Source organism: Arachis hypogaea, chromosome 19 (assembly GCF_003086295.3).
Source record: "Arachis hypogaea cultivar Tifrunner chromosome 19, arahy.Tifrunner.gnm2.J5K5, whole genome shotgun sequence".
Lineage (NCBI taxonomy): Eukaryota > Viridiplantae > Streptophyta > Magnoliopsida > Fabales > Fabaceae > Arachis > Arachis hypogaea.
Window position 1 is genome coordinate 134,101,906 of NC_092054.1, and position 22,370 is coordinate 134,124,275.

Here is a 22,370-nt window from a genome sequence, read left to right on the forward strand (position 1 = left end):
GAATAATTCTACATCATTAAATATCATCTCACACCATTAAAAATATTGATGATGACTAATTAATGACTAAACATCACAAATTCTGCCGATTCCTAACATTCCTCTATTTGATAATAAAAAATAGGCCATGAATTCCTTACTCCTACATTTTTGTAAGAATATCATTAACCTGCATTAAAATAATTACAAAATATACCCCACTTTTTTTTTTTAAAATTTATTAATTAAATTTTGATTCCTTTAACTTTTTGTTATTTACACTTTTTCTTTTTTTTTTTTTTAGTTTCAGTTTTTCAGAAGAGAAGCATGTTTGTTAGGACTTAAAGATTCAATTTCAATCAACGCCATTTTCTCATCTTCTTCCTCTGCTGTATCTTTGATTCGCCTATCCTCGCCGCCGCAATACGCCTCAAACGCTGCCGCTCCCTGCGTCCGCCGCCGCGCCCTGCTTCTGCCGCCGCCGCGCAGGACTCTGCCTAAACGCTTGGAGGTTAGTTAATCATTATGCCTTTTCAATTCATCATTTCGTATGTTTTCTTCTCTGTTCTTTGCACTGTTATTTCTTCAATCTCTTTGACCCTCTCTCTGACTTTGACCTCCACACACACGCACTTTCTATGTTGTAAATGGTTAACACACTTGTGGTTGTTGTTGGTGGTGGTAATGGTGGTGTTTCTCATGTCAACTCTCTCTACTTGCAACTATATTTATTAGTTTTCGGTGTTTTATTGGCTTATTCATATGGTAGTTCGGCAGAGTAACACGGAACAAAAACCATGTTTCATTTGGCGAGTGTTCAACAAGAACATGGTCTTGTCCATGATTTTGTATCCCATAGTGGTCGATTTGCCTTTGATTCCAAGTTCTTCACCTTTGGCTCTGATAATTGCGCTTTAGCTTTATCAAATTACTTGCACTTCAATGTCACAAACCACAGTGTGTGTTCTGCTGCTTCTCCTAGCTTGAAACTTAGAGGCAGAGGGGATTCGAATTAGAATTTCAGGAGGTTTTTTAATGATTTCAACACCGCTATTAGGTTCCACACTCAGAAATTGCCAATTGGATTTGATTCTCCTGCCTTGATTCTAGGGATAATAGTGATGATATTGCCTTGCTACTCAGTAGCTATGAGGAATGTTATTCTAGGGATAATAGTGATTTCAACGCAGCTATTAGGTTGACTAGTATGTAAGATAATACAAAGAAAAATATTAGTCTTCTAATATTTCTCAAAATGAAAATTTATAAATAAGATAGTCCTTCTGTTTTGTTTTATAAATTAGAAAAACGAATAGCCGCTAGTAATTTTGTGCCTGGTGCATTCTAAAACTGATCTGTTAAGTACTTATGCCAAAAATGAATGATGATGATAACTGTATTGATGTTAATGTGTATGGCTTATGGCCCTATGATGGCGCGACTAGTAGTTTGATCATGGCCTTGACATTTGTTTTCAGTCTATGGAGTATGTAGTGATAAAATTATGATTCTTCCTCAGCTTAATTTGCTCTGTGCTGCATTATTATGATTATTGTTATTGCTTTGCTCTCACAAATATATTAATGTTTTTGACGGCTCTGATATGTCAATTCAAGTGATTCTTGGGTCATTATAGTGTCACAATCATTCACACTAGATTGCAGCATGGCCATCACGACTTCATACACAGTTATGAATTATGATGGGAGCAAGTAAGCTAAATCTTGGAGACAAACCCAGAGCAATGAAGCTAGTAGACTATTCCGTTCAAAAACTATATCTTGCGCAGCTTTGGATTGCTATTGAAAAATTCGACAAAATCAATCTCTGGAAAGGGTTGCAGAGCCTCAAAGTCCCCTTTGAATTCAACCTTCATAAAAAGATGCTTCACCTCACTTGCCAATTTCAGCATTTTACATATTGCATCCCAGCACCACTGGACTCCTCGCATCGACAGGAACTCCAGAACATTGAGGTTTCCGAAATCTATCATGTATACCCTCCCTGGAAACAATTAACATGAGATGAAAGAAATATAAGAACAAGAAAACACAGCCAGTAAGAAAAAACTATATGTACAAGAATCACTTAATATGGAAAATTACCCGAACTGTTGGAAATTGAAAGCTTCTTCAAATGCCCGGTTTCAGGGACCCTGATCCAACTACAGCTTTGTACCTCAAGGGATTCAATTTTCGGAGAGATAAGAGAAAGTGAACAGTTTCCCAGACCATAAAAATCGTCCTCATGAAGCTGTTTGAGATTGAGTCATACAAGGCATGGGCAGCTGCAGAACTTGAGCAACAGAGAGGTTGAAGAGGCTGAGGTTTCCATGCAGGAAGCTCAGGACTACCTTGATTCTGTCACGGAAAGTGCCATGGACGAGTTCCGGCGCTTTGAAGAGGAGCTTGAGAGCATGTCAAAGGCTGAAATGGAGAGCCTAGTTAACACTTCTGAGGGTGCAAGAAAGATGGGAAATTTGATGGAGAAAGCTGCCTCCATTGCTTCCAAGAAGTATATTGAGGCTGCACTCAATTCAGCCACTGCTTCCATGAAATCTGCTTGGAAGGGAATCTCTTCTGGCAAGGTCCATCCTTCTTAAAACATGACAATAACAAAATAACCCTCCTATTGAAATGTATTTAGTTAAAATCTGTAATAAGATACTTCTGTTTTAGCCTTGTTTTGTTATCTTCTGTTCTTATATTGCTGCTATAGAAATTGGATCAGAATTGATGTACCAAATTTGATAGGCTGAGAATTCATGATTCAGCCACCAGTGAGAATGCAAACAGATTTAATGTTCATGACACATTGAAAATCCAATACTTTCATGGATGAATCTGATATAACAGTTAGTAGTTAGGTTTATGAAGCTTAATCTCCAAGATTTGTCAGTAATGTATTTATCCCTCAATTCTTCTTAAGAGATATATTATTACTTCTTTGGTTTAATTGAATTTAGTGTCATCGAAGGGCATAGGCATATCAAAAGAAATAACCATCCAATTAAAAATAACAAACATAATTATCTGCATATCTATTAAATTAAACATATAATATATTCATTATTCACATTGTTTAGTATTCTCATTGTCTATTTATACTTTTCTTATAAAAAAAATTCATGAAGCGGCACCTCTGATCTGAGGAGACAAGAAGCGTGCGTATTTTTTGGTACATTGTATAAGTTGAGATAATAGATTAATAATGAATTCCAACAAATATGTATTGTTGTGGATCTAGTATAGATTCAACAAAACGTAACTTGTCAAAATGAGTATGAATCCACTTGTCGAATGTAAGAGTAGAGTCACACAAAAGTTGCATACTCTTCAATTGCTACACATACACCAGCCTTCATATATAAATTGTAACAACTCTTTCGACTTGGAATTGTCTTCTTATTCAGAGCATTTGGTCTTATATCATCTCTTGCTAGTACATTAATTTAATATAAAGTTTTAATTCTCTGCTGATTTACCAGAATATACAACATAAAAAATATATACTGCACTTCCGTTTGGACTATGAATTTTCTTCGGCTGCTTCATATCATATCAAATATCATACCTACAAAAAAAAAAAAAAAAAAATAACGACTCTCAACTATCAATTTTACGAGGTTCAACTCTATATATATAGTAAGATATTTAATTTTCTTAGCAGCAAAGTGTATCTGATCGTTCTCTATAACTAATTAGTCACCCTTAGCTTGCATTGGCTTCTTCAATTTCTTCCACTCAATGTTTTCATTTCTGTATTATCTGCTTCTTCTTGCAATTCCTCTAATGGCAGTAGTGATATTTCATCACTTAAAGAAACAACAACACAAAAGAACCACTCTACCACCAGGTCCTAAACCACTTCCCATAATCGGAAACCTCCACCAACTCGACAGCTCCAACCTCAATCTCCAACTATGGAACCTCTCAAAGATCTACGGCTCCATATTCTCCCTTCAAATAGGGTTCAAACCAGCCATAGTTATCTCCTCACCGAAACTCGCAAAGGAGGTTCTCAAAGACCATGATCTTGACGTTTCAAGCAGACCTCCGTCGCTCGGAACCACTAGACTCTCTTACAACGGTTTCGATTTGATTTTCTCTCCATGCATCGAGTACTGGAGAGAAATCAGGAAGATCTGCGTCGTTCATTTCTTCAGCTCCAAGCGAATCTCTGGATTCTACCACATCAGAAAATCTGAAGTGGAAAGAATGTTAGGCAAGATATCAGAGCACGTGAGTTCTTTGAAAACCACGAATCTGAGTGAGATATTGATGTCCGTGTCGAGTTCTATAGTGTGCAGGATTGCGTGCAGAAGAAGATACGAAGTTTATATGGCAAGAAACCATTCATAGAAGATGAAAATATTGAAAAGCTTGTTTATCTGAAAGCAGTGATCAAAGAAACATCAAGATATTATGCACCTGCACCATTGGTACCAAGAGAATTCAACAAAAATAGCAGAATAGCAGGGTATGAAATTGAAGCCAAGACGATAGTATACGTAAATGTGTTTGCCATCCATAGAGACCCTGAAACTTGGAAGGATCCAGAAGGGTTTAGTTTGATTACATTTTAAAATGAATTGATTTCTCAAACCAAACCAAAATTCCAAACCAATTTGAGTATAAATAGTTTATTGAGTTCATCCACCATGCCTAAACTACTGCTATCTTAGATTTTGTCCCCCCTTAGAAATTCCAATTAACTCAGCTTACTAATCAAGTCTCATTCAACAAAGATTAATCACTTACAGGTTACAGCAGTAATAGCAGTAAAGTATAATAATGTTTTAGCAACAAGGACCATTCAACAGCATTATAATAAAACGTTAAATGAATAATATAAAACAATGGTGAGGTCAATTTTACATTGTCACGCATAACGGTTCTCTTTCTCCAATAATTACCGTTTATGCAGCTAGAAAAGCAAGCATCCAAAAAACACCCTTCACTGCCATTGGCCACAACACATACACAGAAGTTGATGGCACTTCACGTGCCTCCACAACTTTCTTTTCTTTTCTGTTCATAAAAGTTTGAGTTGATCTACATCTACTACACTAGATTAGATAGTGCTGCTCTATTTAGTATTTACCATAGAGGTAGTGACCAGATACATATACAAATAAAATTATTTTCAGTGAAAATACTGAATAGATTTCTAAGTTTTTATTGCAAGCATAATTAAATTTCTTGACTATTGAGAAAAAAATAATGATTAACTAACCTCCAAGTGTGGCGGCGGCGTCTTGCGAGGCGGCGGCAGCGTCTTGCACGGCGGCGGCAGGTTGCGAGGCACCGCCATAGGCAAAGCTTTCAATCTTTTCTCAAAAACAGCCTGCACTACCATGTAAAGGGGAATCTTAGACAATTACCAAGTGATAATCACTTTACACCCTTGGGAACTTGTACAAAGAAGAAAACAAGTTTCCTAGGAGGAAAGAGGTGGCAGTTTACGGACCAGAAGGTGCTCTGCATTTCGCTTATAGTGCTCAGCCTTACTTTCAGCAAGCATGGAAGCCAACCTAATAAGATTTATAGCTGACACCGAGTTCCCAGAGGGTTCTGCCCCATCATGGTCTTCTTTCACACGGAGAAGAACTGAAATATCCACCTGCAAGTATTATTGAAATATCCACCTCCATCCCCATCAAGAAACAAAGCATCCTGCAAGTAACACATCTCAGGAGGAACTCGATGTCTGGCAAAGCACCGTGAAATTTCTTTCAGATTCAGATATCAATCTTTACCTGAGTGCCCTGCAATTCAATTGCCCATTGAAGCCAGTTGATTCCACCACCAAACTCATAGAGATCCAGTAATCCAGAGATCAGAAAAGCATAATCATCCAAGAAACCAGGTGCTTTAGATGGAGAATTTCTGAAACTACGGTTCAGCCTTTGTGTTTCAGCATTGTGAAGTTCCTTCTTAATAAATAATGCTGCTTTTCCCGCAATTTGCATGTATTCCTTTGGCTGGAATTTGCAAAACAAAAAGGAGAAAGTTGAATATATTAGCAATTACTCAAAACTGAAAAAAAGAAGAGGATCTAATTGTCTCCAGGTGTTCCTTTAACAAGCTTCATCTACAATTCCCTTATAACTGCCAATGCCAACTAACTCATAAACTGCCAATTCCCATTTTGATCAACACAACAATATAAAATTTATCCATAATAGGATAATTTACAGACATCCATGATATAAAAGCAGTGTGTCTTCTGTCTTTTTAAATACCAAAAGTCATTCAGCAAAAGGGCAAAACTAAAATATCAAAGGCTCTCTAACTACATATATGGACATCTGTATAAGGGGAAACTTACTTCAGTGCCAACAACAGGAAAATAGAACTTAGTGCTCTCAGCTTCACCCAGGAGAATCTTGGAGGCCCTGGAAAAAGATGAGATAGCCAGTCCATTCCAAGATAGAATAACCTAGAAGCATAGGATTTCTTGAGACTCATACTAAAAAGTTGAAACCAGTATCATAATAGAAGATTCTTAAATAAATTAGTAACCATGTTTACGGGGATACTTTATCATCCAAATGTGGCCTTGCCCGCCTTGACCTTACTTCGAACAGCTTCCGCCTAAATTCTCCAAGAATATCTTATATATGTTTTGATTGACATGCTGTACTTTGATGTGATCTCTGAAGGATCTTTTGATTCTTTTCTCTCAATCAGGACATTCTTTCCCTTGAATTCATCATGAGGATCGCTCATGCTAGATAGGTCACAGTTACCAGACTGCTTTATGTAATAGTGCTCAATAAAAATATCGGCATGCTCTCCAAGTATGTCTTCAACCTAAACCGAAAATTAAAATTAACAAAATGGTTGAAACCAAATATTCAAAGGGAAAAAAAAAAGTTGAAAGCGAACTGCAAATATAGCAAAACAACAAATGATAAATTACAATACATCTATTACATGTGGAGAAAAGCGTCTTGCGCGGCGGGGGCAGCGTCGTGGGCGGCGGCGGCAGGTAGCGCGCGGAGGCGGCAGGTTGCGGTGGCGGCGGAGGCGTGTTGCGGCGGCGAGGATAATGCTAATGAAATTTGCAGCAGAGAAAAAGGAAGAGGAAGAGGAAGAGAAAGAGAAAAATGCAGGAATTGAAATTGTACGAAAATCCTAACAGACCTTTTTTTCTCTTCTCTAAATGCTTGAATGCTTCTAATGTGAGAATGAAAGAAAAAAGAACAAAGTTAAAAAATCAATAATTAGAGGGGTCAAAATATAATTAATAATTTTTACAAAAAATGGAATATATTTTATAATTATTTTAATGCAGATTAATGATACTCCTATAAAAATATAAAAGTAAAGAATCCATAGCCTAAAAAATAATTATTTACTCAAAATTATTTAATTATGATTTTTGTTTGTATTTTCTTTTCATATTTCGCCCGCGTGGACAACACTTTCGAAAATCCCAAAACCTGCTCTCTCTGTCTCTCACTCACTCAGCCAAAGAAACTCCTTCTCATGAAAAATGGAAAACCCTAAGACCCTATACCTCTCCTTCTCTAAATCCAATTCCAACTTCAACCACAGTGACCTTCTCATTCTTTGCGAAATCTTCTTCGAAAATCTCGGCACCGCATTCCGAACTCTCTTCTCTGCCCTCCCTCTCTTCCATGACCGTCACGCTGCCGGGTCAGATCCGAATCCGGATCCGAATTCACGGATTTGGCCGCTTGTTGAAGATGCTGCTATCCTTCTTCGCTGCTGCATGGTTTCTCTGACACTCCTTCACTCCGACCAGAAGTTCCTCGTAGACAAGACGCGTTTTCTCCACCGTGCACTCCACGCCTTCGTCTCCGTCGACGTCGCTAATTGCCGCCTGCGCTTCCGGAACTTCGTCTCAGGTGCTGACGTGGAACTATCCGATTCTTGCCGTCCGTTTCTGTGTGCGCTGCTAGAGGCAAGGCTACTACCTGCAACTGCTTCTAGCTTCTGCTTTTGTGGCTATGTTCTCTGCCTGATTAATGTTTCTGATGTTTAGTTTAGGATTGGTTATTAATTTAAATTGTTTTGTGGAGGTTGTGATTTTGTTTCTTACTTGAAAATTTGGGTGCATTGATTACACATTGCGTTCGAGAATATTAGCAATAGCCACGTTTTCTTTTGATAGCTTTAGTTGGTTGCATGGATTCAACTATACGGTTTCGACTGTAGTAAAAGCAATATTTTGTCCCTTAGAATAACTCAGAGGAAACCGTAAAGTTCTAGTGGCTTCTCTGAAGGTTTTATGAAGTTTTAGACTTTTGTTTTAATTGGACTTGCTGTTTTTGGATCACTTTTCTTGTGGAAGGCCTATTGTTTTTCTTTGACATTACCAAATCAGCATAGATAAGTGTCTACATCTTTTCTTCAGTGCAGTCTTCTCTATATATTGTCATTGGCGCTTATTTGTTCTGATGACCAGCCTCATGGTGTGGATGGATTCAGCTTTGAAAATATTTTCTTTCAGTTTGTTTGAAGTTTTAGTTTCAATTTGCTTACCATTAATTTTAGTTGTAGTTGCAAATGCAATATTCTTGTCACAGCTATCCAAGTTTTTGACGTTTGTAGTCATATTTTCTATATATATTAGCTGTTTTATTAACTTCCAAACACAAACATGTATAGAAATGTTATGATTCATGTCCAACTAAACTTGAAAGTTATTTCAGGTTTTTGCAGATGAGCTTCTAAGACATCAAACTTTAAGAAGCTATCTCATGCTTGTCGATTCAGTATCTTCCATGAGAGAAAAGCTTTTTGTGCACAATTCCATGCATCATGATTTTGCAAGTGTTCTGTTGGTGATAGCTGCCCATTTTAATCTGTCAGTTTCTAATGAGAATGCTTTTGAGAATTTTGTGAGTAGATTATTTTCGCATTGTGACAAGGATTCTCGATTTCCTGGACTTAGCCCTGCACCTGCCATATCATTGCTTATGGACCCTACTATGCCTTCTGCACCAAAGATGTTCCAGGCACATGTAATCTCCTTGGTTTCTGAAGCCATTGATGCTGGCTTAGATTCCACTAGTTTGGCTCCTAATATTAACTGGTACTTAATTGGATTCCAAAAAGCTGTTATTTTGTACTCTATGCACATTACTCATTTGCAAATTGATAATTTTTACTCCAAATCGAAATGTGGCTATGATTTGTCCCAGCATAAGAAGCATCATCCAACATTTCAATCTTCTATTCTGCAAGTCACAAATAGCAAATTAAACCAAGTCTTATTGCTGTCAGATAATTCATGCAAAATATCCTCCAAAACAAAAGCCAACATTTTGGCCGATTGCATTGCTTTTATGAAAGGGAAGCAGTGCATATTTGCTGATTCATGCAGGGGCATGGCTGACTCAATTTTGGAAGGCCTAATTCATCGAGCTTTCTCCCAATATCCTTCTAGAGATGGTTTTTGTGTAAAGGAAAATACCAGTGCCAGAGATATATGTCTTCTTGCATCCATATTGAAGTTCATGGGTGTTTCGTTGATGCAAGCGGTTAAGTGTCTAATTAATAGTGGTGCTTCAGGTTGTTTGAAAACCATGGAAAATACCTCTCTCCACGAGAAATATGGTTCATTGATCAGCCATGTTCGTCATTTTCAAGAAATAAAGTTTTGCTTACCCTTTCAAGCTTTTTTGTGTGATTTGATGAAAATGCAACAAACAACAAGTCACAGTGTCTCAAAATCGATGATTGTGCATTTCTCTGGCTTGCTATATATAAGTTTTAGTAGTGAGCTACATTTGTTGGCAAAGGGGTGTATATATGTAATTATGTCTCTGATGTCTCTCATTGCTTTTGAAGAAGGGGATTTAGTTTCTTTAGATCCATTAAGGCATGGACCACTGAAATCTTGCTCCATTGTAGTCCAATCTAATAATACTGAAGAGGTGAAATGTGCTTTCAGTTCTCTTGTTCTTGAATTAAGTTTGGTTTGTATGTTGTTCTTAAATCGTTGGTGAATTTGCAGGGGGTCGGATATGGAGATAAACAATCTATCTACAAAGTTGTAGAGCAGTTCATTGGAATTCAAAAGGAAAATTTAAGGTACACATTGTTTCTAAATTGTAATCCAGTTTGGCCTTTTAGGTGTTGGGCATTTGTCTTTGAAAAGAAAAAGGAAATGTCATGCAATTAGTCCGATGAATTATAATGTTGCTGAAGCTGAAATGAAAAGATAGAGAAAAAGTGCCTTCGAGTCAATACTGTTCAGTTTTAGTGCTATTGTTATTCTTTTTATGAGTTGTTGAGGTTTGAACAGCTTCATAAATTGCTTGATGAAGTAATTACAGTTTTGTTTAAGTGAAAAGGTTCCTGCAGGATACCTGATAGTGTCCCTTCTGCCTTTATATTTTACAGATCAGGTTCTGCCACCTCCTACACCTGCAATGGGGAAGCTTTCCTTGATTGCATACTAGGAAACCCCAAAGAACTCGATGATTATGATGAACTTGTGGACTTCGTTGTCTGCACTACAGGAAAAGATTATTTCAGCTGGTTGAATAACCGCACACGATATCGGAAACAGAGACATGAGAAGATGATAGATCAAAGAAAGATTAAGAAGAAAGCATTCATGAATGGAAAGTCTTGTAAGCGTCAGAAAATGGGTAGGTCTACCAAGCGTCAGATTTGGAAGTGATGTTTATATTTGATTGATGATTTCATGTAAAAATATGTTAATGTATATGCGATCTATTAATAGGAGGAAAAAAAACTTGCCTTCAGATGTGAACTTTTAAATTTGGTCACAACGATAACTCTCTCATCCAATGTGCACATTAGTTTTGTTGTATGCAATTCGCATACATATCGGTTCACCTCAGAAAAAAGCGCATAAATTCAAATTAGGTACTGTCTGCTCTAGCAAAAAGCGCATAAATTCAAATTAGGTACTGTCTGCTCTAGCCGCTAGGTATGCGTAAACGACATTTGTGTAAACTAGCAACTAGATCAAGCTATTGGACTAACTAAAAGAAGGCGTTTATGATACTGATTTAGAGGATAACATTGATATAATTTAGATTTAATTAGTCTGTTAATTTTTATGATTTTATTAAATTTATAATTAATTTTATTTTATTTTTTTATCAATTGGATTTTATATTACTTTTAATTTTTTTATCAATTAAATTTTTTTAATTTAAAAATGTTAAAATTAATGAAATATTTTTTTCAAAAATATATGATTAAAGATCTAATTAAGTTTTTAATTATAGATATTTTTAATTTGTAGGAAAATATTGTCAATTTTAATATTTTTTATATTGATAATGACCTAATTATAAAATTAAAAGTAATATAAGAACCTAGTTGAAAGAAAAAGTATAGAGATTTAATTATAAATTTAGTAAAACTATAAAGAGTAACAGAGTAGTTAAATCTATAATTTATTATGATTTATATTGTATTTGATTTTATTTTTCAATATAATATAATTTAATTCAATACAGTGCTAATCACAATTATTTGAATCAAATTAGATTACAATAACAAAGTCTTATCCCATAAAATAGGTCAGCTATAGAGATTAAAGAATGTTATTATGTCATGTCGTGTATTATCTTTTTAATGAGATTGTTGATATGTAGATCTCTTTGACCACCCTATATAGAGTCTTTTTAGATCTTTTTCTATCATTTATCACCTGTCTACCTTTCATCTTATCCACCTTTTTAATTGGGTGTTTTGTTAATCTTCTTTTTCCATGTCTAAACCACCTTAGATGAGATTCTACTGTCTTTTTTTTACAAAATATGCTACTTTAACTTTTTCTCTTATATCTTCTGTTCCGAGGGTTAACTGAAATAGTGATTTGGGCCTGAACATGAGGTCCAGACTTCTTCTGAGGCAGGGTCTGATTTGTATCGGTGCCGAGGTGCCGCCGTCTGAGTTCCTCGTGAGGAGGTGGGAGTGGTACCTGTAAGAGACTCCGATACTTAAGTTAACAAGGGTTTTAGTAGATTGGGTCCTGAATATACCTGAGGGTGTTTAGTATATTTATAGTAGGTAGAATAATCACCTTTTAAAATAGTCCCACCTTTTAATGGTAGATAACTGTTCCCATTTTCTAAAAAAGTAGTTATTTATTCAGATAAATAAGGTTGAATTATCTTCATTGCGCCTGACCTCTATGAGGTTGGGTAGGAGTAGTCGAGGCCACCTTTATGGGGTGGGCTTTTGTTCTTTTTGAATCTAGCTTTATTTTGGGCTAGGTTCAAACATTTTGTGGCTTTGGATGTTGACACGTCACGTCGGGTAAACCGCCTATCTAGGACAGATCGGGTACTCGACGTGCTTTTAAAATTCGAAACATTACGTCATGCACGTTCCTTCTTCGATAGCCTTAGTAACCGTGCATGCTATTAATGAAGAGTGTGAAATGACATTTTTTCTCCAGTGTCTTATAAATACTCAATTTTCTTCCTCTTTCTTCTTTTTCTCTTTTCTGAATTGCTTCGGCTTCATTTTTTTTTCCAAAAATTTATCATAGCTCTTTTCTTTCTTCAAGATTTCTTCTGTTTGTTTGTTTTACTGGAGATTTTTTATTCGTACGTGCTTTTGCTGTTTGAAGTGCGCATTTTTTCGTCTCACATTCTTCTTTTCATGTTGGTTTTTACCCTTCTTCTTGCTCTGTTTCTTGCGTTTTGCTTTGCCACTTTTGTGTTGTTTAATTGAAAATTTGCTTGCTTTCTTATTCTTAGATTTTTGGATGGTGTTGTTATTTTTATCGGTGTCGGAAATACTTTTGAAAATGGAGTTTAGCCTTAGAAACTTTGCATTGGTCCTGAGCTTTATTTGTTACTGTTGCTAGTGGGTCTGAATGTGGAATTTTCATGCTTATGTTGCCGCTAAATGATGCCACTTTATATGTTTAAAGATAGTGCCATTTTTGTATCTGATAATGTGATGATAGTTTGTGTTGTATAAGAATTTTTAAGAATTGTAATCCTTGGTTGGTGTTGTTGACGATGACCCGACTTCCCGTAAATATTACCCGACTTCTTGTTGTGACAATTTTCTTATTTGTTGTATTGTAGGTATAGCTTGTATTTGTCGGTTAGTTGTTCACAATATGTCCTCTAAAGTTCCATCCAACCTGACCTGGATAGATATATCTGTTCTTACTCCTGTCTTCGTTATTAATAGAAAGTATACCGAGACCTTTTGTAGGCACCATATGTTGTGTGAGAATCGAGAGGATGAGCGTATGTATGAGATCTTAGTTGCCGATCCTAAGGAGAGGGTTTGTTTTTCCCGATTTGATAGGTCAGAACGTCATTTCATATATGTGTATGATTATTTTTTTACAAAATTAGGAGCTACCCTTTCTTTCTCTGATTTTGAGTCCAAGGTCCTTAACTTCTACAATATTGCTCCTACCCAATTGCATCCAATTTTTGGATTTCTTGAAAATATAACAACTTCTTTATTGGAAACTAGATGTCCGACCTTCTCTTAAGTTCTTTTTTTTTTTATCTTTTTGTCTTGACCAAACCTTTTAGCTCCAAAAAACAAGGTTGGGTCTCTTTCTGAGCTATTCAGGGTAGAATAATTTTTGCCACCTTTGATGAGTCCTTTCATGATTTTAAGAATTAATTCTTAAGGTTCTTGCTATAGAGAGTGTCCAGCCTTTCTTTTTAGGTGAAAGGAATGAGCCCCTTTTTTCTTTGTACTGGAAAGAGAACCCTGTGATTGTTAAGTATAACCTGGAAGACTTAGATGAGATCGAGGAGAGTGTAATCGGGTTGTTACAAGGATATTGGGGCCGAGCTCCTTATCTGGATACTAAAAGATATTTAGGAAATCCAAGTTAGCTCCAGTCCGAGTTAGGTAGTCTTCTTTTCCATTTTATAGTCCTTTTAGCAAAATAATTTCAGTGACTGACGTTACCTAACTTTTGTATCATGTAGAAAAGATGGCTCCCAACTCGGTCTCTATGAAAACACTGCAAAGAAGAATGTTGTTGCCTAAAGCATACAACTAAAAGGGACCGGTAAAACTACTGATCTTTTGTCGTCCTCTAAGTCGGACTCGGGTGCCTCAGCTTCTTTGAAGATTACTCTTAATCCGGTTCCCCAACCAACCCCTCTTCCGTCTAGTTCGTCCAAACAGACAGCTCATCCTCTACCTTCCAATCCCAAGCCGAACCCTAAAAAACGTAAGTTTTCGAATTCGGGTAGTATATATGAGCAGGGTTTTAACACCCTTGCTTGGAGTGAGAAAAACATCCTTCCCCGTAGCTTTATTAGTATGGACGACATTGCTATACAGAGCCATCTTTAGCTTCTCATCCATGGTGGAGTTTGGATAGTTGGTATATGCGCAGCCTTATCAAGAGAACTGGAGAAAACTCCCTTTGGTGCTACTCAACGCACGTTGTCTGACTTGTAGGCTGTAGTGGCATCCTTGAGGGAGTCTAAAAAGGAGTGGGAAGAAGAAAAAGAATCTCTACTTTTTGACCTTGGCAAAGCTCAGGCTAAAGTAAAGCAGGCAGAAGCCACTTTAGCCATGTCGGAGGGGGTTAAAGAAGAATGCCGAGGAGAATTATACCAGGATCTTCGGGGAGAAACTCAACTTGGTGGATGGGATCACTAAATCTCGAGACAAATACGTGGAGCTTGAGGAGACCGTAGCCAAAAGTATGAACGAGATGGTAGCGAACCTGAAGGCTTGATTTCGAGTTGTTGCTCCTTAGGCGGACCTTTCCCTCATCAGTCTCGACAACATTGTGGTGGATGGCAAGATTGTTCCTGCTCCAGATGATGAGGAGAACACTACTATGCCTGATCCAAAGATCTCGGGGGGCGCAATTCGGATAGGCTTCTCAAGCTCCCGATCTTCAATTGGGTGGTGAGTCCCTTCCCTCTACAACTTTATCGATCACTGCAGTGTCAATGTTTGAATGTGCTTCGACCTTTTCTTCTCAACTTGAAGATGCCGCTACTAGCAAACAACTCTTCCCTCTATAATTTCTAGCTTTGAATGGCCCGACTTGTAGGTCTTTTATAAATAATTTTATCTTTTGTAATAATTGTAGACTTAACCAACTTTTATTTTGTTATAGTTCTAGTTTGGACAACTTTTATTTTGCTGTTTTAAAAATCTTTTTTCACTATTCTGATAGTGGTTGTTGCTTGATAATGTTGTTTAGTTATCCTTCCTTAGTTGGTATAACTGTTAGCTTAGTAGAAATTTTGATGGGGCTGTTTCGATAACCTTCGATGATATTGGAAAAGACGTCGGTAAAAGAAGCTGATCATTTTTCTACTCTTAGTTTATTTGAACTCCGACTTTGAGTAGTCAGGCCTTATCAAGTTACTCTTGCCCTTTGTTTTAGGCCTAACTCTTTTAAGGTTAGACCACAAATTTTTTATATAACTTCTCACACTAATTCGTACTTCGTCACTTCATCTTGCCGACCATGCAGGTCGGACAATGATTTTTGCAGTTTTTCGAGTTTAAAATTAATGCGTTTGAATGGAAAATTGGTAAAAAATGAATTATCCTTAATAAAAGGAAAGGATTTACATAAGTCCGCTTGCTACTAAGGATTTTTTTTACCCTTATCCCTTGCTATGGTGCCTCATTAAAACCCCCTTTAGAAAAATCTTCTCAGAAAAAACCATGAAGTCGGGAAAAAGAGTACTATAGGGAGCAATGTGCGCTTTCTAATTGTAGTACCTCTTTAAGTTACATGAGTGCCAGGACCTTGGGAGCTCGTTTCCCTTTAAGCCAGACACTTTATAGTAACCATTTCCTAAGACTTCGACAATTTTGTAAGGTCCTTTCCAGTTTGCAGCCACTTGCCCTCTCCTGACTTCTGAACTCTGATATCATTTCAGATTAGTATGAGGTCGTTCGTGGTAAAGTTTCTCCTGATAACTTTCTGGTTGTACCTTAAGGCCATCCTTTATTTCAATGCTTCCTCTTTTATCCGAGCTTGTTCTCGGACTTCTAGAAGGAGGTCAAGTTCTTTCTTTTGTGCTCATACATTGATCACTTTATCATAAAATATAACTCTTAGAGATTCTTTAGAGATCTCTATAGGGATCATGGCCTCTATGCCATAAGTAAGTCGAAAAGGTGATTCCCCAATTGTTGAGTGGGGAGTTATCCGATGTGCCCATAAGACTTGAGGAAGCTCGTCTACCCATGCTCCATTTGCATCTTGTAGTCGGCATTTTAACGCACCCGATACGACTTTGTTTGCCACTTCGGCTTGTCCATTGGCTTGAGGGTGTTCTACCAATGTAAACTAGTGCTTAATCTTGAGGTTGGCCACCAGGTTTCTAAAGTTTGAGTCGGTGAACTGAGTTCCATTGTCCGTGGTGATGGAGTGTGGAACTCCAAACCGAGTGACAATATTCTTGTAGAGAAACTTCCGATTTTTTTTTGTGCTGTGATGGTTGCCAAAGGTTCTGCCTCGATACACTTAGTAAAATAATCAATACCCACTATGAGGTACTTTACTTTTCCAGGGGCTTGTGAAATGGATCGAGGAGATCTAAGCCCCATTTTACAAATGGCCATAGTGAAGTAACACTGATGTATTCTTCTGGAGGTGCTATATGGAAGTTGGCATGCTTTTGACAATGTGAACATTTTTTAACAAAGTTGGCTACTTTTATTTTCAAGGTCGGTCAAAAAAAGTCGGCTCAGATAACTTTTTTGGCTAGTAATCATATTCCTAAGTGATTTTCACATATGTCATTATGAACTTCTTCTAAGACCTCCTTAATTTTGGAGGTCGGGACACACTTTAATAGAGGTGTTGATACCCCTCTTTCGTAGAGAACATTGTGGATCACGGTGTAGTTTTGTTCTTCCCTTATGAGCCTATTTGCTTCATTTTCATCTCCAGGAATGATATCGAATTTAAGATATTAAACTATGGGAGTCATCCATCCTAAACTTTGGTTGGATATGAATATTGTATCTGATTTGTCATCTTTCTTTAGCACTGAGGGTGCGTGGAGAGTTTCCTGGATCATGCTTCTATTGCTGCCCCCTGCCTTGGTGCTGGCTTATTTAGAGGGCATCAGCTCGGATGTTGGACTCTCGAGCTATATATCGGACCTCTCTTTCTGAGAACTGAGCCAATTGTGCTTGTGCTTCTTCCAGGTACTTCTTCATATTGGGATCTTTAGTTTGATAAGTCCCATTGACTTGGGAGGCTATCACTTGAGAGTCACTAAACAATATCAACCTTTCTGTCCCAACTTTTTTAGCCAGCTTTAACTCAGCAAGCGAGGCTTCATGTTCTGCTTGATTGTTAGAAGCAAGAAACTCAAACTTTAATGATAGATCAATCCGAGTTTCTTCTTCGTTTTTCAGAATAACTCCTGCTCTACTTTCAGCTTTATTGGATGATCCATCCACATATAGACTCTAGGTTGTAGGATTTTCCTGGCCTTCAGTATATTCGGCTACAAAGTTGGCCAGGTACTGGGATTTAATTGTTGTTCAAATTTCATACCTTAAGTCAAACTCGGATAGTTCTACGACCTATTGTAGCATATTTCTTGTGATGTCCGTCTTCTGCAAAATATGTTTCATAGGTTGATTAGTTCAGACCTTTATAGTGTGAGTTTGAAAATAAGGTCAGAGCCTTTTGGAAGTGATGATAAGGATATATGAAAACTTTTCTATCTTTTGATAGTTTAGTTCTGCCCTCTGCAGAGCTTTGCTCACAAAGTAGATGGATTGTTGTCCGTGTTTATCTTCTGGGACCAAGGCTGAGGCTATAGCCCGACTTGCTACTGCTAGATAGAGAATGAGCTCTTCCCCTGGGACAGGTTAGGTGAGGATTGAGAGGTTGGCTTAGGAATGTTTCAAAGTTTCACATTCTTGAGTCCATTCAAATTGGTTCCTTTTTTTGAGTGTTGAGAACAAGGGTAGAGACTTCAGGGTTGTTCTTGCTAGGAACCTGAACGATGCTGCCAACCTCCCATTTAGTTGTTGGACTTCCTTTAGACAAATTGGGCTTTTCATCTCTAATATTACTGTGCGTTTGTCCGGATTGACCTCTATACCTCTTTGAGTGAGCATGAAATCTAAGAACTTCCCATCTTCCACTTCAATGGTGCACTTTGAAGGATTAAGTCTCATCTCGTGCTTCCTTATTATGATAAATACTTCGGCTAGGTCGGACAACAGATTGAGGTCGTCTCTGGTCTTGACAAGCATGTCGTCCACATAAACTTCCATCAATTTTTCGAGGTGAGATGAAAGCACCTTGTTCATCAATCGTTGATATGTTGCGCCAGCAGTTTTCAATCCAAAGGGCATTACTACATAACAATAGTTAGCCTTTGGAGTGATGAAAGAGGTCTTATCCTGGTTCGGCTTGTATATAGGGATTTAATAGTAACCCGAGTATGCATCCATGAAGGAGAAATATCTATATCTTGAAGCTGAATCAATCAAGGCATCAATACTTGGAAGTGGATATGGATCCTTGAGACAAGCTTTGTTGAGATTGGTGTAATCAACACACATCCTCCATTTCCTATTTTGCTTTTCCACAAGAACCACATTTGCCAACCACAAAAGGTATTTTATCTCCCTTATAAACCTGGCCTCTAGCAAAGCTTGCACTTGTTCTTCAACTACTTGTGTTCTTTCAGGGCCGAGTTTTCACCACTTTTGCTGGACAGGTCGGAAGCCTACATAAACGTTGAGTTTGTGATTCATGAGGTTGGGGTCAATGGCTGATATATTGGAGGCTTTCTAGAGGAAGAGGTCGGAGTTTCTTTGTAAGATCTTAATAAAATCTTCCTTTAAACTTTCATCTAAATTGGCTCCTTTACTTGTTGTCTTTTCTGCTTGATCTCCGATTTGAACTTTTTGACTTTCCCTTCATGTTGTAGATGCAGTTCTTCTCATACTCGGACACCGAGCTTAATAGTATCGAATTCCTTACCTTTGGTACTTCCCCTTAGGTTGAGACTTTCATTGTAACACTTTCTTGCTAATTTTTATCTCCTTTTAGTGACAATTCCTTCTGCAGTTAGAAACTTCATACATAGGTGAGGTGTAAAAACGATGACAGCTAATCGGTTCAAGGTTGTCCGACCTATCATAGTGTTGTAGGCTGATGCTACGTCTACTACAATGTAGTCGACACTTAAAGTCCTTGATTTCATACCTGATGCGTGAGCATCTTTCCTATCTTTTCCTAGTAAATTTGCATATAATTTGTTGAGTTTAATAAAGAATTAATTATATTTTAGCCACCATGGATGCTATTTTGAGTTTCGTACAATTTTATTTATTTTAGGTAGCATTCGGATGGATTTGATGAAGTTTCTGCAGAGAAAGAGAAGAAACCAAGGACATGGCAGCGAGGAGCGACGCGCACGCGTGATTGACGCGTTCGCGTGATTTGAAGATTTGCTCAGCGACGCGTCCGCGTGACCGACGCGTCCGCGTGACTCGCGAAAAAAGACCATCGACGCATGCGCGTGACCGACGCATACGCGTGACATGCGCCACGTGCAGAAAATTTAGAAAAACGATGGGGGCGATTTCTGGGCTGTTTTGACCCAGTTCTTAGCCCAGAAATCACATATTAGAAGCTGCAGAATGGACAAATTAGGTGGTCCCTATCCATCAGCTGAAGACTTGTTAATTAATTCGAATTTAAATTCAAATCTTATTTTAGGAAAAGATATTATTTTAATTTTAATTTTAGAAATTTGATTTTTAAATTATTAGGATTAGTTATAAAAGGGATCCCAACAGGGTGGTTCCAGCACAACATTTTTACCACAACATTATTCCCATTTACAATCCTTATTTTTCTACTCTGAACCATGAGCAACTAATCCTCCATTGTTAAGGTTAGGAGCTCTGTCTATTGTATGGATTGGTAATATTATTTTTCTATTTTAATTCATATTTTGATTTATATTTCAATAATTGTTTTCATTCTTTATTTTATGAATTTGGGTGGAACGGAAGTATGACCCATGTTCTAATTGAGTTCTTGTATAACTTGGAAAAGCTCTTTACTTGAACAATAGCTTGAAAACATATTATCCTGAATTTCTAATTGTTTGTATTTAACGGGATACGTGACATATAATTCCTTTATTTTTGGATAATTAGGATTCTTGTGGCATATAAACTAGAATTTGATCATCACCCTCTAATTGGAATTAATTGACCAAGAAATTGGCAGTTGATGAATTTTAGAGGAGACTAGGAAGGTCTAAGGAATTAGGGTCTAGTCACAAATAGTTTGCCATGAATTAAATCTTACATGATTAAAATTAGTTAATAAGAAAAATCAATCCAAAAAATAGATAACTCTGAAACCTTAACTGCCTTCTCCATATTTTATTCCCAAATTAATTATTTCCCTGTCTTCTGTTTAATGCTCTTTGAATTTGCAAACACTCTTTTGTGTTTGTCTAACTAATCCTATCAAACGCTATTGTTGCTTAATCCATCAATCCTCGTGAGATCGACCCGTACTCACGTAAGGTATTACTTGGTACGACCCGATGTACTTGCTGGTTAGTTTGTGGGTTATAAATACCACACCAAGATTTTGGCACCGTTACCAGAGATTGATTTTGATTAACAACTATTAGTTGCTTGATTGCTTAGATTAGGCGTTTTAATTTTAATTAGTTTTATTATTATTATTATTAATTTTTATTTTTCATTTTTGTTTACTTTAATTCCCGTAAAAAATTTTTTCTTTTCTTTGTTCTTTCGTTAATACCCCCTCCCCTGATTGTTTCTTTCACGTCCCTTCCCCCCATGTTTTCTTTTATTTCACTTTCTTTTAATTTTTCTTATTTAAATCTCGTAAGTTTTTTTTATTTAGTTTATTTTATTTTTCTTTTTATTTTCATTTTTCTTTTCTTCGTTTTACTTTGTTTTTTTATTATTATTTTTTTTACTTTTTATATTCTATTAGTTTTATTTTATTTTTATCTTTAAATAAAATAAATAAATAAATAAAAAAAAATTTAGTATTAATATTTTTTTAATTTCTGAAATTAAATTTGGTGTTACCCAATTGATTTTATTTTAATTTTTTTATTTATTTTTTTTTTAAATTTCAAAATTTTTTATTTAATTTTAGTTATTATTTTTGAAATTTTTTTTATTTATTTAGTATTTTTATTTTATTATTTTACACAGGTTACCTCACAGGAATTTCTCTGTACTCTGACATAGAGAGTCCCATTTTTTCTTATTTTCTGCTTGTGTATGCAGAGAAATTGAGACAAAGAACATCTCTTAGATTTTGATCCTGAACCTGAAAGAACTTTCAGGCGACGTTTACAACAATTTAGACTTTACAAGGCTGCAGAGTCCACTATGGCAAATAATAACGCTGTTAATGCCAATGTGGCAAATCTGAATGGGGATGAGCAACAAAGGAGAGTGCTTGGCTCTTACTCTACCCCTACTGCGGATCTTTATGGAAAAAGCATTATGGTGCCTCCTATAACTGCAAACAACTTTGAGTTGAAGCCACAATTGGTCACCCTGGTGCAACAAAATTGGCAGTATCATGGTCTTCCTCACGAAGACCCAAATCAATTTATCTCTGATATTCTGTAGATATGTGATACTGTGAAGACAAATGGAGTGAACTCAGAGGTGTATAGACTCATGCTTTTCCCGTTTGCTCTGAGGGATAAAGCAAAGCTATGGCTAGATTCACAACCAAAGGAGAGTCTGAATACTTAGGAAAAGGTTGTTACAGAATTTCTCACTAAATTTTTCCCACCAAAGAAGCTGACTAAGCTTAGGTTGGAGGTTCAGACCTTCAGACAGAAGGAGGGTGAAACCCTTTATGAAGCCTGGGAGAGATACAAGCTACTGACTAGACAATGCCCTCCGGACATGTTCTGCAAATGGACCCAACTAGATATCTTTTATGAAGGTTTGGGTGAGATGTCCAAGATGAGCTTAGATACCTCTGCAGGTGGTTCATTGCATAAGAAGAAGACACCAGAGGAGACTATTGAGCTTATTAAATTGGTGGCTAGCAACCAATATTTATATTCATCTAACAGGAATCCTGTGAACTCTGAGACCTCTCAGAAGAGAGGCGTGTTGGAAGTGAAAGCTATTAATGCTCTTCTTGCTCAAAACAAGCTTATGTCTCAGCAAATAAATCTACTTACTCAACAAATGGGTGGCGTGCAAGTCTCAGCTATCAACACCCAAAATCCACCACAAGAAGTCTCTTATGACATGACAGGTAATTTTGTGCAAAATGATAATTATGATTATGCTCAACCTTCTTCTGAACAGGTGAATTACATGGGGAATTGTCCTAGAAATCCCAACAATGATCCATATTCTAAGACATATAACCAGGGATGGAGAAATCACCCAAAT

At 36.9% G+C, this 22,370-nt stretch overlaps 2 protein-coding genes, 1 long non-coding RNA gene and 1 other non-coding gene across 13 annotated transcripts; 2 read left to right on the top strand and 2 right to left on the bottom strand.

The window, feature by feature from the left end:
• The first annotated feature begins 275 nt into the window (after positions 1–275).
• Positions 276–2,860, top strand: LOC114925898 (uncharacterized). Its single transcript, XR_003815791.2, has 2 exons — positions 276–490; positions 1,596–2,860. It is a non-coding gene; the product is annotated as an uncharacterized lncRNA (long non-coding RNA).
• A 427-nt stretch (positions 2,861–3,287) lies between these two features.
• LOC114923977 (uncharacterized) lies at positions 3,288–7,167 on the bottom strand. 10 transcript variants are annotated; one of them, XR_003815789.2, is made up of 7 exons: positions 6,918–7,167; positions 6,521–6,794; positions 6,310–6,420; positions 5,738–5,962; positions 5,449–5,654; positions 5,215–5,325; positions 3,288–4,409 (listed from the first exon to the last, which is right to left on the bottom strand). XR_003815789.2 is itself a non-coding variant. In XM_072226867.1 (7 exons), exons 2-5 carry the CDS (start codon positions 6,504–6,506, stop codon positions 5,574–5,576), a joined length of 420 nt encoding a protein of 139 aa, XP_072082968.1. In that variant the 5' UTR covers positions 6,507–6,794; positions 6,918–7,149; the 3' UTR covers positions 3,288–3,552; positions 5,215–5,325; positions 5,449–5,573. The 10 variants fall into 10 exon arrangements, 6 of the variants coding, with proteins under 6 accessions (XP_072082968.1, XP_072082966.1, XP_072082965.1 ...); XR_011877082.1 differs by having other exon boundaries at positions 6,909–7,136; XM_072226867.1 differs by having other exon boundaries at positions 3,288–3,552; positions 6,504–6,794; positions 6,918–7,149.
• A 205-nt stretch (positions 7,168–7,372) lies between these two features.
• Positions 7,373–10,726, top strand: LOC112776216 (uncharacterized). Its single transcript, XM_025820279.2, has 4 exons — positions 7,373–7,911; positions 8,663–9,889; positions 9,970–10,046; positions 10,359–10,726. The coding sequence occupies exons 1-4, from the start codon at positions 7,480–7,482 to the stop codon at positions 10,639–10,641; spliced, it is 2,019 nt and encodes a 672-aa protein (XP_025676064.1). The 5' UTR covers positions 7,373–7,479; the 3' UTR covers positions 10,642–10,726.
• Positions 10,727–21,767: 11,041 nt separating this feature from the next.
• On the bottom strand, positions 21,768–21,874 carry LOC112781373 (small nucleolar RNA R71). Its single transcript, XR_003192153.1, has one exon. It is a non-coding gene; the product is annotated as a small nucleolar RNA R71 (small nucleolar RNA).
• Positions 21,875–22,370: the final 496 nt, after the last annotated feature.